General features: G+C 34.0%; 2 protein-coding genes across 6 annotated transcripts in view; both read right to left on the minus strand.

Annotated features, from left to right (window-relative positions):
* The window catches only part of LOC108251897 (zonadhesin-like), a 28,028-nt gene extending 26,423 nt beyond the window's left edge, over nt 1-1,605 (minus strand). Inside the window, exon 1 of the transcript XR_003390174.1 lies at nt 893-1,605. The gene's annotated coding sequence lies outside the window, so the exon portion shown is untranslated. The remainder of the gene's footprint in view (nt 1-892) is intronic.
* Nucleotides 1,606-14,575: 12,970 nt separating this feature from the next.
* Nucleotides 14,576-15,937, minus strand: part of LOC103523348 (four and a half LIM domains protein 2) — a 50,634-nt gene continuing 49,272 nt past the window's right edge. For all 5 annotated transcript variants that reach the window (XM_008489416.3, XM_026820155.1, XM_008470432.3 and 2 more), the window contains exon 6: nt 14,576-15,203. In XM_008489416.3, the coding sequence (XP_008487638.1) occupies nt 15,046-15,203 (158 nt within the window). In that variant the 3' untranslated portion in view covers nt 14,576-15,045. The remainder of the gene's footprint in view (nt 15,204-15,937) is intronic.

Raw genomic sequence — 15,937 nt, forward strand, 5'->3', positions numbered from 1 at the left:
ATTAGGTGGTGGTGTTGGATGTGACATGCAATGAAATACCTGTCAAATAAATTAAGACCTTATTTATTTTGTGACTGCGGAGTTCCAAAATGGAAATAACACTAATAATAATCCTTCTAATATGCTTCCAAATTTCCTTTTTGTGATAGGGATGTAACACTATTCGCAATAACCACAAAAATCCGAGCTGGAAATAATAATACCTACTAATAATAATAATAATAATAATAATATATAATAATAATAATGCAATATCTAATAATAATAATACCGAGTTTCCTATAAAGCGAAAACAAATACAGGAAGCAGTAGGATTGGATGTAGGTGAATTTTCCACCCATTGAATCAATGTTAAATTTAATAAACCATTTCATGGAAAATTGAACGAAATAGAAGTGACTACTGAGGAGCAATATTATGTCATGAATTTATTTCTGTTGTGGTGAAGCGGGGTTTAGATTCCATTTCGACAGCATGGTTTACCTATTTGACTGCAAGATTTACCAAAGGCTCGGAAAAGAGCTCACAATGAAAGAAAAATTAACTCGGAGAAAATTGTTCTCATCCGCTTATTTTGTACCTACTTGAAATAAGTTCGCACATACCTGCATGCTTAAATTAGTACCTATACATCATAAATAGAAGTGAAATATTAAATACTAATATATTTACCAGCAATTTTCATGTACCTAGGTGTGTTTAGAGAGTATGTTAAGCTCATTTAAAATGCAAATCAAACGTTCCTTCCTACGAGAATTTAACTTATTCAAAGCTGACGACTTTCCTGAAATAAAACGGTGGTTAAAAATAAATTTTTAATAACACACACAGGAAATTGTTAAAAAAGAAATTGGTTAAAAAATATATATAATCAAGATGGCAAGTTACTTACATAACATGGAGCACATAAGTAGAATAAATAGAAGACCGGTCCACAAATGTGCAGACCACATTGCTTTCAGTCCCCGTCTCAGCTTTCAGTTATTTCCACAGGTGTTATCGAGACTTTTCTTCACACATCCGATTTCCTTCTTCTCTGGACCCCCTGATTTTCATATTATTTTAGTTTTTCACTCTCGATTCGTTGTCCACATTGATTTTTAGAGGACTTTATAAGAGTTTCACGAAGCGGTTACAAAAGATATGTCTCCTTAGGCTAGTAAAATTTAAGTTGTGACTTTAACTTATTTAGAGGAAGTTTTTCTATTAATTCGCAAGCTTTTTAACATGATATTAAATGCATAATTATTTCGTTGACATACATTTCGAGTACTGATAATTTTATAGTGCTCCTAAGCCGTTCAGATAGAGTACATTTTTTGTAGGGTTCACAACAATTAAAATCTTTTATTTTTTAACTTTAGATTTCTTTCGTTAAGTACCTATAAGAAACGCAATAAGTTATTTTTGAAGAGAAATCAATAAGTAGCTGATATTTATAACTAATAGCTAACAATGTTTCAGGCAGGTAGTTTATATTTTATGATTTATTACATTGAACAAATTATAAAAACCGTATGCACCTAGGTAGGATGAAAACTGTGTAAAGAATTAAATTTGTATTAAACATATTAGACTCTAGATCAGGGGTTTCCAACTTCCATAGGTATGTGTAACGTGTCAAGTCTCTAATATTTATTTATGACACCATTTTGTCGTGGAAATAAAGGAGAAAACTAGTCAGGAAAAATCCGTGAAAACAAAGTACCTAGGCTTAATGTGTTTTCATGTTATTATACGAACATGTTCTGTTCTTGTTTCACGTTTCCTACCTTATACATCCTCCTCTTGTCTCACGTATTTTAACCTCCCAGACTTCCCTTTTGTTTATTTTCCTCGTTAACTTATTTTTTTGTTTCTTTGTATAGAATTTTCCCTCACGTACAGCTCATTACTGTGATTGATCTACGTGTGCCAATTTTCCAGATTTTTATTTGCCATTTTTTTTTTTTTTTTTTTCAAGCTTGCGAAATTTGAGAAACCTTTTTATTTCGAAAATTCAGTAAGGTCACTTGGTTTTGGGTTCCTTTATACGATGATCTACAAACATATTCTATTTTGACTGGCTAGAAGGTTGAATACCTTCTAATATTTTTCAAGAGATTCTCTATCAAGAAGTTTTGCAGGTTTCTGCTCCACCAAAACATATTAGTCGTCTAATGAATACCATAGCATTAAATTTAATTTGACCATACAAATTAAAAGTTCAAAGTTCGACCATACTGCAAGAGTTTGACCGGATTTCGCTTCCATCCTTAAACCACTAGATATGCAAGTCCCATAAAGTCAGTAAGATTTTTTTTTTTTTTTTTTGTACAAATCCCAAAAAGCTACGCGGGGCAAAAAATGGTCTGGCGGGCCACATATGGCCCGCGGGCCGCTAGTTCGAAACCCCTGCTCTAGATAATATTGAGAATACCTAGAGAAAGTTCCGGGTGCTGCTCAAATACGCAAGACGATTTTCAATTTTAATTCTATTGCTACACCTTAAAGTTTGTAACAATCAAGCATCATCAATACTATCCACTGAATCGTGCTAAGATAATATTAATAATGAAAATCGAATTACTTTTGGGAGTTAGTTCATAATTATATTATCTATTAGCCTAAGACAGAAATGTCTGCACTTTTTATGAATTAACTGCTCATACAATCTACTACAACTACAGTCTTTATGAATAAAAAGGACATCAACAAGGAACGAAGGACCTTATGAATAAAAAATGTAGCACGGAAGCTCTTTAGAAAAAATTCTAAAGTATATAAAACACGAACATCCTCTGCCTTTTCATGAGGGAAAGGGTTTTCAAGAAAATTAGGTATCTCCATAACACTTGCTTTTGTAAACTTAAGCATCTGATGATGTGTCCCTTTTTCCTCTCTTTTAAATTGAAAGTTTCATGCTAAAAAGTTTAGTAGCCTTGATTTCCTTTCAGAAGTAGCTTTTTAACTTCTGAAGTTTTGACTCATCCTTTTTCAGAATATTTTATAGGTTTATTTCATTTATTTTATTATCATCATTTCATCTTCCCAGAACATTGAAAGAGTTTCTCTTGTAGGATTTCGAGGCCTGTCTATTTTATTACTAATTAAAGCGGGATCTGTCCTCCCTGAGCAGACATTATGAAGTAAATTTATGTAGCTTGAGGTTTGACTATTTGACTTTGAAAGGACTTCTTCATTGACCGAAGAAAACAATATACCTATTTGTAATATAAACACTCTAGGTAGACAGTTTATCCTTTAAAATTCAAAAACTCCTTGAAAGTTTATTTTCTGAAAAGTAAAGCTTTCTTTTTGCTCAATTGCATTTATGATGGGAAAAGCAAACTAACATTATTTCTCTGGATTTAATTACACGTAAAATAATATTTTAATTTCTTTCTTTCATTCAAGAGAAGAAATTAATGATAAAAAATACAATTCTATATCTACCATTATGTAATGAATATATTCTAAACAAATATCTGTAGGTATAGTTTTTGCCTGAATAAATATTTTTAGCCTCCGCCGTCTTCTTTGCCAGAGCAAATATCTAATAGTGAACAAATTTCATTCTACAGAGGTACCTATACGCTACTCTCAGGGACAGTTTCAGTGAGGTCTCGATAGAAGTCTCATAGGTACAGTATTTATTTTTCTTTCCCCAGATTGTGAAAATCTCCCTTCATTGAATCACATTTTCAAAAGTACCAAAGTACCTATAATAGTAGTAAAACTTGACCATCAATCCGATATAAATTGATCTTTTTTCATTATTCTTATTAATATTGTCTCTTATCTTGACTGCATGCTATTTATTTTAACATTAATTTTTGATCTATTTCAACCGATCTGATTGACTTGAAATTTTGAAAAGGTCTATCTTTTGTGTCAGTGTTAGTTTTCACAATTTCAAAGGATATTATGTCGATTGCCGTGTATCTTGCCAAATCCTAATTTTGTCCCTGAAAACAAATACGTACACAACTTGGGATTTTAGATATTTTTCAACTCAACTACTGGATTTTTTTCGTACTTCTCGTGGTCACTTTACATGGGGAGTAAGTATTTCTGTCTAGGACACCTTTCATTATAGATTCTACCATCAATCATATCAAGAAGTAGAAATAGGTAATTCTTCATTACAAAGAAAGAGTTTTCAGGTATACAGTAATTTGTAATTTCAATATTTAATTCAAAGGAGCCTAGGGAATGATAGAAATGAGTCAAGAATCAGTGAAAACCTCGGAAGCTATTCAGTAGGTATTTGAATGCTGTAGAGAAAAAAATCTGATATTTTATTATTCATTGTCTTATTATATTATAATTAGGAAATGTGAGGTTTTACAAGACAGAATCGTGTTGAGACATAGATTAAGATTAATGTTATGCTACTTCCCAGGGGTGTGTTGACAGCCCATCTCCCTCCCATTCCTACCCAGGCCAGGGAGGGAGTCCCCCTCTCCACTCAAAGGCAACATTAGGGGAGAAGAGAATATCTACAGGAGAGAAGAGAAGTTAAACGGAATTATGATAATATGAAAACAAACAACAGAGTTACCAAGTTTATTATCTTTATTCCATTAAATCCATGCAGTTTTGAAATGGGAATTATTGTCAATATTACTGTTCGTCTTAAGTCAACAACTATTATTCAAACAAATGAGACGATTTGTTTAGAACGTTCCTTTGCACTGCAGTAGATAAACATCGACTTGGATTTTTCTTTCTTTTATTAGAGAGAATGTACCTTTTTCAAAAATAGAAGTCGCCTTCAAAGCTCCCTGTCTTCTGAGCCCCCTGTAGATAGAAAACTTCATCAGAAAACTCCCATCCCGAAATAAGAGCACAGAGCTCTCGAGAAAACTTCCAAAGTTTCAACTCTTCAAATCCAAAAGGCGACGAAAATTCAAGGAAGAGTGAAAATATTAGGAATAAAACTTAAAACAATGAAGCTAAATATTGAGTGCACTCGAACTCGATTAAAAGCGGAGTGGAAGTTTTAGAAAGTTTCACAACTAATTGGTGAGAGCTAATTGAAAACTCACAATGAAAAATTTGGAAAAAGTAAAAATTCTACGAAAGTTTTCATCCCAAGTTGGATAGGAAGATAATGAATAGCAGGAAGTTCATTAAAAAATGAATTCAAACGGGGATGATAAAATGAAAATGATAGAGGTACATCATAAACCGGAGACCAGAGTGAAAAGTGTCAGAGGTAAATTAAATTTGTTTTATTAGTTTCAACCACTTCGTCTACTAGTTCTACTTCACCATAGACTTCAGTGCAGTAGAATACAATATGCTCTGTTTATACTAGTTGAATACAGTGTAGGGAATACCTTTTGTTCATGTTCATACCCATTGTTGATACTACCGGATTTGAAAAGTTTCTTTACCTCAGTAGATGAAAAAGTTTTTTACTCTCCACTCTGTCCTTATCTACAGGTGGATGTCCATCACTCTTACTCCTACTTTATGTATTGTTGTATACTGCCCGCCTAAAGTATCGCATTACTCTTCTTCAATCATGAAAAGAAGTAGTGGAGAATCTAATTATCCCTTAGTATACCTAAAGCTTATACAATCTAAACTTTATCGCACGTGTTGCAAAAAGCAAAAAAAGTTTAAAAAAATAAAAAAAAAAAAAAAAAAAAATATCCATTCTTCTGGTGTAACAAGAGAAGATTCCATCAAAAGTGATGTCTGTTTTAAAACGGATCTTGTAGGTATTTCTTTGTTCTAGTTGTCTATTGAAGGCAGTTTTACATCCTATCTTGTTAGGAAGTTTCATAACCAAGGTACTTTTCTATCGAGATAATTTTATTCCCTTTATGATGAAACCTTCTTGAAAAATGAAAACGGCCCCAGTAGGCTCGGATAAAAATAAAAACCATTAAAACCTCTAATAGGTACCTTAGGTATACTTGTTTTGTATACCACAAAATGATTCTATCTCCGCTGTTTACTCGTATTCTTGCGTTTATATCTAATAATCTTTTTCCTCCTCCTTCTCCTCCTCCTCGAAAAATGAGAAAAAAAAAATCTTCCTCAAACCCTCTTATTCTTTTTCCTTATCTCTTTTCTATTCCTACACATCCCTCTTTTTATCACTCCCGATTATCGGATTATTTTTATGCCTTCCTACTGACGAACAAAAATGAAAAGAGGTGCGGTGGGAAGAAGGGGGAGGGGAGAGGAAGAGAGTGTCAGAGTTTACACAACAAGTAGGAAACATCAGGATTTAGAGATAATTTTCACTATCGTCCTATCAAGAGGGAAAGAAGAGAAGGCGTAGAGGAGAATCATACCTAAGAAGAAGGAGAAGAAGAAGAAGGAGGAGAAGAAGAAGGAGAAAAAGGAGAAGAAGAAGGAGAAGAAAGAGAAGAAGAAGAAGAAGAAGGGGAAGAACAAGGAGAAGAACAAGAAGGAGAAGAAGAAGGAGAAGAAGAAGAAGAAGGAAAAGAAGAAGGAGGAGAAGAAGAAGAAGGAGGAGAAAAAGAAGGAGGAGAAGAAGAGAAAAAATATGAAGAAAAAAAACTTCTCTTTCTTCGCCTTTTCACGGGTTTTTCGTCAGCATCTCAATCAGCCCTAGGGCGATTATTTTGGACTGACATTTGGTTTTGGATACAAAAATTTTACGAGCGGATGCCCTTCGTACTCAATCTATGCTATTTCTTTAACAAGGGAAATTTATTTCAGTTAAGAAAATATGCTAACACAAAATTTCCCCACTATCCTCGAAACATTCCTTTCCACCACACCACCGATCTGGGATGTACTTTTCCTCCTCCTCTCTTAGCTTTTCGATATTTTGTTCTGAATTTTCTACTGCATGTTGCACTTTGATCTCTCTATTCTACATGTCTTCACATATTTTCATCCACTTCTTCACCCTGTCTTGTTTCTCCTCCTAGGATCCTCTCTACACAGAAACCACATTGCAGATAGAATTGAATGAGTCTGAAAAGTCCCTTTATTCCCGCAGTCTAAACACGGTCTTATGTATTTTGTATCTACAGAATAATTTTATAAATAATAATAATAAAATATATAAAAAAGTAAAATAAATAGTAAAGTAATGGTTATTTTTCTAAAATGCTCTGTTTGAAAACAATCTCCTTCTGGACATGCCAGGGATTGAACTCGAGACCTTTCGTATAGTAAGCGAGCAACAATAGCTGATATAATTCATACTCGTGTAGGAAAATCATATGTACCTACTTATGTACCTAGATCAGAGCATAGGTCTCCCTCTCCCTGTACCTTATCATAATATACTAAGTTTTATATCATGTAGATTGTAGATAAATACATACACTGCTTCTATGAGATGAATTTCACAGAAGAATCAGCACAGCAGAATTTAGCATCAGTATCTCATGAGACAAGATATGATAATTATCTAGAACACAATATTCATATCGTTACCTAAGCACCAACTTCTAGGCCAAGGAATTTCCATTTGTTTAATACTCTTGGTTGTTACATTTCGAACATATTATTTTTTACGAAAAAAAAAAAAAAAAAAAAAATCTTCCGAAATTTTAAGGTAATTTATACACGGTGGCTATTTTTAGGTGAAATGGTTGCTCGTTGTTTTATCCCGTGATTTTATTTAGGTACATAAAATAATTTTCAAATGTCCGAGCTCAACATGATAATTGTTATTATATGAATTTTTATTTTCGATTATGTTTGACCAAAATTTTATTATTTTACCAATTTATACTAAAACGAAGACGAAACTTTGCTGCAAAATCATTGACTGAAAATTAAAAAATATCCAACTGATTTTCAATACACAAACCAAAAGTTACTTTTAGCTTCTCGCTTTGAACACACAAAAAATTGGAAAAATTCTAAATCTTGTCAAAATTGACGAGAAAATTGTTGTTTTCGATAAACTTTCAAAAGCGCGAAAATCACGTTACACCCGAGAGATACGAGAAACAGCATCTCAATAGAGGGAACGTGAAATTTCTCTCCATAGCGTGCTACATTCATCTCAGATTTAGACATGAAAAAGTCAAGCATGCGCCATTTTTTTCACAACATTTTTTGGGGAAAATTTCTTTTCTCCCTATATTTTATACATTAGTCAACATTTTCTTCTTGTGTGTGGATTTTTGACATAGAAAAACTATCCCAAAGTAAACTTTTGGCTAGGCCATTTCTCGACCCTTATGTCTGCTAAACGCTTACAATGTATGATATTGCCCTCTTTGATACTTTATTAAGGTATCTTTGTAATTTTACCTATAAGACAACTTACAGAATGCTTAATCTTGTTTTATACTCAAGGACGTTATGGATCTATTAGGTCTTGAGTTAATTGGGTAATTATTTTTAAAGTAAAAAAGCAAGAAATTCAATTAACTATACGGAGGTACGTGCATTTTGAAAAAGTGATTGGAGAGGTGAATTCAAGAATAATATTGTATAATCAGTAACTGGCGTCTTATGTAACAAGAAGGCTTCACTCTCTTGAAAGTTTCACTTGCAATGTGCATAAGATTTTAAAAGTTAATTTTTAATCAAATTAATATTATTATTTTTTTTTTTTTTTCAAGTTCTACAATATTTATTGAAAGTTTTCTTTATGAACTGTAGGATTGTAACAATATGTATATATGTAATATGTATTTTTTTATCCTTTAAATCACTACATGAGTTATCACTACATTGTGGGAGGTACTTCGGGGGCCACCCCCCCCCCCTCCAACTTTTCAGAAATGCAGTCCGAATCGAACTTAGAGCGCCGCAGGCGAAATTTTTCAAAAGTATTCTTCTAATTGTAGCTGAACACGAATCCATGGCTCAATGATAACTACACTGGCCTTGCACGCGGCAGAGCCGGGTTCAATGTCAGACCTTTTTTTAGCATGCAAACTGTTCTACTTTCATGACTTGTTGTTTAAGGGAACCACTCAGCCTCTCAAGAACAACCTAGTATTGACTAACTATGGAGATAAATGCACATGGCGAAATTTGAAATCAAGGAGGTTCGGAAGTAGTGGAGGGAAAACAAGTTTCAAACGTGTCACAGATCACACAACCATGAGAGTAGAAATCCCTCACATTGGGAAATTTTTCAACATGAGGGATTTTTCATTAAAGCAAAAAAAATTTAAAAAAAAAAAAAAAAAAAAATATCCATTCTTCTGGTGTAACAAGAGAAGATTCCATCAAAAGTGATGTCTGTTTTAAAACGGATCTTGTAGGTATTTCTTTGTTCTAGTTGTCTATTGAAGGCAGTTTTACATCCTATCTTGTTAGGAAGTTTCATAACCAAGGTACTTTTCTATCGAGATAATTTTATTCCCTTTATGATGAAACCTTCTTGAAAAATGAAAACGGCCCCAGTAGGCTCGGATAAAAATAAAAACCATTAAAACCTCTAATAGGTACCTTAGGTATACTTGTTTTGTATACCACAAAATGATTCTATCTCCGCTGTTTACTCGTATTCTTGCGTTTATATCTAATAATCTTTTTCCTCCTCCTTCTCCTCCTCCTCGAAAAATGAGAAAAAAAAAATCTTCCTCAAACCCTCTTATTCTTTTTCCTTATCTCTTTTCTATTCCTACACATCCCTCTTTTTATCACTCCCGATTATCGGATTATTTTTATGCCTTCCTACTGACGAACAAAAATGAAAAGAGGTGCGGTGGGAAGAAGGGGGAGGGGAGAGGAAGAGAGTGTCAGAGTTTACACAACAAGTAGGAAACATCAGGATTTAGAGATAATTTTCACTATCGTCCTATCAAGAGGGAAAGAAGAGAAGGCGTAGAGGAGAATCATACCTAAGAAGAAGGAGAAGAAGAAGAAGGAGGAGAAGAAGAAGGAGAAAAAGGAGAAGAAGAAGGAGAAGAAAGAGAAGAAGAAGAAGAAGAAGGGGAAGAACAAGGAGAAGAACAAGAAGGAGAAGAAGAAGGAGAAGAAGAAGAAGAAGGAAAAGAAGAAGGAGGAGAAGAAGAAGAAGGAGGAGAAAAAGAAGGAGGAGAAGAAGAGAAAAAATATGAAGAAAAAAAACTTCTCTTTCTTCGCCTTTTCACGGGTTTTTCGTCAGCATCTCAATCAGCCCTAGGGCGATTATTTTGGACTGACATTTGGTTTTGGATACAAAAATTTTACGAGCGGATGCCCTTCGTACTCAATCTATGCTATTTCTTTAACAAGGGAAATTTATTTCAGTTAAGAAAATATGCTAACACAAAATTTCCCCACTATCCTCGAAACATTCCTTTCCACCACACCACCGATCTGGGATGTACTTTTCCTCCTCCTCTCTTAGCTTTTCGATATTTTGTTCTGAATTTTCTACTGCATGTTGCACTTTGATCTCTCTATTCTACATGTCTTCACATATTTTCATCCACTTCTTCACCCTGTCTTGTTTCTCCTCCTAGGATCCTCTCTACACAGAAACCACATTGCAGATAGAATTGAATGAGTCTGAAAAGTCCCTTTATTCCCGCAGTCTAAACACGGTCTTATGTATTTTGTATCTACAGACCACGCAGATTTCTTATTATTAAAGAAATACGAGTAGGGTGTCCACGATTACAACAGGTGTCGGCGATTGGGGGTTTTACCCTACTTTGATCTCATCCCGTCCCCCAAGGCTTTTTTTGTTTTCCAGGCAATATTCCACTTTTATTTTCTTTCTCTTTATTCTTTTCCTTTCTCCACATCGTGTATTATTTGTGCTAAACTATTCTTCATACTTTTTGTTTGAAAACAAGAGGAAACAATCTCTGTATCCCGCTGCACACTTTTTCTTTAAAACTTCTGTTTTTGTTTTATCCCCTCCTCCCTCCCCCGACCCTATACTTACCATTTTACTTATTTCATCTTTCATTTATTCCTTATTTCGTCAAATATTTTATTATTTTTATTTTTTAGAGAGATAATTACTTTAACTTCTAGATATACCTATGTAGGTAGGGAGGAAGAAAAGTTTTTTAATATTAATACCACTACACCTATTTTGTGACTCTTTTGTAAGTGTCACAACCTTTTGTTGGCAATATTCGTATTAAGGCCATCATAATGCACGAGTTAGAATATTTAATTTGCAGTAGTAAGATTCAATTTTCCTATGATACATGATAGGTAGGTACCTACTTTACAATACAACTAGCTACCTACTAAAATTATTTTATTTAGTGCTAGGTCGTATATTTGTATGAATGCCGTGAAATACATTAAGTATGCAATGCGCACAGCACAAGCAAGTTTCTGCTAGTTCATAGTATAACCAAATCGTTATCGATTATTATCGTTATATCGAATGGTGATTTAGGTAGGTTTGTTTAATGTTTTATTTTCTTTAGTTGACAATAACAAGTACCTAAATACAAATACAAGAGGATCCTTCCTAAGAACGAAGGTACAAACCGATAATATCGCCAAAGAGGGCGAATTAAATTACAATAGAAAGTTTCATTACGAATTCAATTCATTCCACGAAGCCTCAGGCGTATGAGCTTTTATTTTCATATTATTTAATGAAAAGTTCCAAACCCTCAGGCTAAAATTTGATGTAAATCATTTGGAAATAAACTCATAAAAGTCAATCATATGTCACTTTGTTTGTAACTTTTTTCCCTTCCAACTTTTCAAAACTTTTTGTTTGTTAAAGTTAGAAGCTATGGAGCTGATGTCTGTAAATTGATTCAATACATATCCACCTCATAGAATAAATAAAAAAAGTGGTAAAATGTGTATAATATTTAATATAAAGAGTAAATTCACTACCCTTCTGGGAGTATGTTTGAAGCCTTAGGATTTAAATGAATTATTTACAATTTTTTTTAGATCATGAATTATAAAAATTAAGCATACTCATAACTGTTTGGAGCAAGAAACAACAAAAGAATAATTGACCGAACGATAGTGAGGTCTATGTTTCGTTTTTCTTTTTTTTTTCATTAAGCAATAATACAGCCCCTTTAGACGAAATTTTAGGCTTCCTTATTACTTTTTAGTCGACTCATTTCATATCTACTTTTTTACATTTTTTATACCTTGTAAACTTGCAGTACAGGAATGATAAGGTAGAATACAATACCAGACATCTAATAGCAATTCTCTACCCTGTCTTACAACACCCCAGGCAGAATGTTCCTCGTGATTTGAAAACAATACCGCTTATTATTATTTATTTTTTCCCAGACTTTTCCATATAAGTTTACATGATGTTTACACGTCTTTCCCCCCCCCCCCCTCAACCAGATAGTTAAGATGTGAAATGTAAACAAAGAAGATGTAAGTTATACTAGAATACAAGAAGGAGAAGGAGGAGAAGAAGAAGAAAAAGAAGAAGAGAAAGAGAAATCTTGTCAGTGTTATTCTATAAATAGAAAATTATAAATTCGATGATTTTCTATACAGCCTACCATACGTACCAAGTTTGACTAGTTTTTCTGTGAACTGTATAGCCCTTACTCAGACTCTTTTGCCTAAGCTGAACGTACCTTGGTATAATTCTATTTTTACATGCATTTTTAGTCCGTCCTTCCTTTATTATTACTAATAATAAAAGGTATAGGGGACGGACTATTGTATTCGCTTCGGTGTCGTCTGTCTGTCGGTCGGTCTGTCGGTCGGTCTGTCTGTCCCCATAGAAGGACTTATCCAAACCTATTTTTTTCTCATTTTCTCACACAAATGAGCTCTGATCTTGAAATTTGTCGCGACGACCTATGAACTCAGAGCGAGAAAGTTTTAGATAACACTTCAGTCGTTATTTTAAGACCGGTTTTAGCGTCACCTATGTTAAGCTACGCCGAGCAAAGCCAATAAATGGATGGGTGACTTAAAGTTAATTGAGTAATTGTGGGATTTTTTTTTTCACATTTTCTCACACAAATGAGCTCTAATCTTGAAATTTTTCGCGACGACCTATGAACTCAAAGCGAGAAAGTTTTAGATAACACTTCAGTCGATCATTTAAGACCGGTTTTAGCGTCACCTATGTTAAGCTACGCCGAGAAAGGCCAATAAATGGATGGGTGACTTAAACATTATATTGGGAATAAAGGGAGAACGGGCTCTAGTCTTGATTTTAAATCATTACATGGAAGTAAAATCAAAAAATCAAATCGAGAATGATAATAAACTGAATATTAAACAAATTAGGTAGGTACAAAGGTATTCTTTAACCATGATCGAATAAACTACGGGCTAAAAAATTCCCGGAGGGACGGGCCCTGCTTGTTCCATATGGGACAAAAATGCCCCGAACATCTTGAACGTACACAGGTAGAACATCTTGGGTTCAACGCATCGCAGAAACATACTTTTTGGATATGTTATAAAATATAAAGTAGAAGAAGTCACCAAATCCCAATATTCTAGTTCATACCACTGCAAAACCACAGACCGCCAAAGTTGCATGTGGGACATTCTTCTCCGGAACATCACACCAGAGTTAAAAATAGAACACATTCCATTTTCTTAAGCATAAGGAACCACGCGTTGAATATTGGTAGGTAACTATTTCATTTGCATTGCTTCCTTGATAAGGGCTTGTGGTCTACCAGAATGAACATCATTTACGCATCACCAACCGTGGTTACTCTACTTACAAAGCAAATTGAGGAGAAATTAGAGAAAGGAATGTATTGTGAGAAACCACAACATTTACAAGTCCGAGGTTAAATGTTTTGGCGACAAAGAATGTTTGTCAGTTTGTGTCAGTAGCAGAATCATAAATTCCATCTCTATGAAGAATAATAATCATGCAAATATGATCAGGATCTTATTTGAATTGGATCTTTGCAATAAACCAATTTTTCTTCCGATTGGGTTGAAAAGATCGATTCCCTAATGATTTTCCCCCATCTTAGAAATATCACGTACCTACTACGTATTGCTGGAGTTGTCAAAACGAAGTCTCTTGCACCTAGGCCCTCCAAATCATTAACGTGATGCTAGTGAAACAAGTTTGAATTTAGGCTGAACTTTGGATAGACAGTGATAAGGATTTAGATTATCAATAAGTCTATAATTTCCACACCACGCGAAGAACTTCAACTGCAGACATTTTTCTCCCAAAATTCTTAATTGGAAAAGTTTGAGAGAGAGTCAGTGTTTTTAGTTTATTAAAATAATAATAATAATAATAAATGTCCGACTTTCGATGTCTAATGGACGAATTTATTACAGTATCGCATGAGATTAATTGTCCGTAACTTCTAGAGATTGCTCTTGTGAAAAGCCTTTAAGTTGTAAAGGTTGCCCGTCCAGTGTACCACAAATATTCGAGTTCAAAATATTAACTGAAGAAAATACTTACTAGAAAAGAAGAACAAAAGTAAACAATTTTATATATGAAGTGATTTATTAATCTGTGTATTTTTGTTGATTTTCTTAAAATAAATAAAATGTAATTAATATAATTATATGTTATAACCAATAAATAATGGTCGACGAAAAATAAAAATAAATAAATAAAAGGTAGAAATAAAGGAGATAATTAAATAAATAATAAATGAAAAGATTTAAAAATAAATAAATACAAGGTAATTTTAGTTGATTTTTTCGTTTGCAGTAAAGTGGTGAAGTATAATAATTTAAATTTTTAGGGGAAGCTAGAGTAGGTTGGAACGGTTGAATTAGGTTTTGGAATATTTTAGATCTGGGTTGACACACCTCGGAATAAAAATAGACGAGGGATCAACTATGGATAGAAAAACAGGTACGTCCTATGTAAACGTACCTAAAAGTCAAAAGTCCACACTTCTATCAACTCATTTAGCACCTTTTTTTTTAAAAAAAAAAAAAAAACATGGCTCTTTGATTTTCTTTGCCCTTGAGCATTGTCAAATGGGCATTTATAAATAATGCTAAAAATGTGTGTGGTATGAGGGTAAAAATATAATCCAAGCCGACTTTACAATATAACAATGTCATCTTAGAGCAAAATTAACTCAATTTTGCAAATCGTCGCGAAAGATTTATCACAACGGTCGTTTCGGTTTCCAAACTACTCTCCACTTTCGCCTCGTGGTAACTTGTTGGTCGCTAGTGCATCGTGGGTGGTTTAGGGCGCGTTTACATCAGCTTGGCCTTGGCGCAGTCGGGACAGATGATGTCTTCGCCATCGGTGATGAAACCTCGGCCTACCAGGGAGCTTTGACAAGAGGCGCACATGAAACAGTCATTGTGCCAGTGACGATCCTCGAAAGAGATGAAACGGGTGCCGCCAATACCTGGTGAAACAGAGAACACATTGCGTTGGTTAGAAATTTGACCCTCATTATAATTATCAAATTATCCTCCTGTCCTGCCAAAAGATGCGTTTCCGCCCTAGCTCCTTCCTGAGTTCGGCCCTCTCTGATAACCCTGATTCCACTGCTGTCCTGATGCGTTTCAGAGAAACCACTTCCTCAAAGAATTCTAGGTCACCTTATTTATTTGCCGCAAATGGCCTATGTAGCTCAATTGTCTAAAAATAAAGTAAATTAACACTAGAATGCCCGGACTTTCGTCATACCTATAATGCCCGCGAGGAGTCATTTTGACTCCTGCCTATTGTTTCTGTTGTATTGCACCGATTTTAATTTAGTTTTTTTTTTTCTAACCTCTTCATTTTTTTGTTAGCTTTTCAGACATTTTATTAAATTAGAGATTTTTTTTACGTTTAGTACCTGTTTGGTTCGATTTTTTGAACAGAAACGAGGAAAAACTATGTGCCATAATGGCCAAAAAATTATAGTTTGAAAATGAAAAGGAGTCATTTTGACTCCATCGGGCATTCTAGTGTTGATTTAATTGGTGAGTCTTTATTTTCAGAAATTCAAACGAAATGATGTTCTTAGAAAACTGATCAAAAGATTTCTTTCTTCTGCAAACAAGACCACAGTTCTCTTTCTTTTTGTATTCTAGGTATAACATTTTCCAGTGGTAGTGCAGTACTAGTACATGGATATCCTATCAGGTTTTA

The sequence above is a fragment of the Diaphorina citri genome, unplaced genomic scaffold (genome assembly GCF_000475195.1).
Source record: "Diaphorina citri unplaced genomic scaffold, Diaci psyllid genome assembly version 1.1 scaffold1, whole genome shotgun sequence".
NCBI lineage: Eukaryota > Metazoa > Arthropoda > Insecta > Hemiptera > Psyllidae > Diaphorina > Diaphorina citri.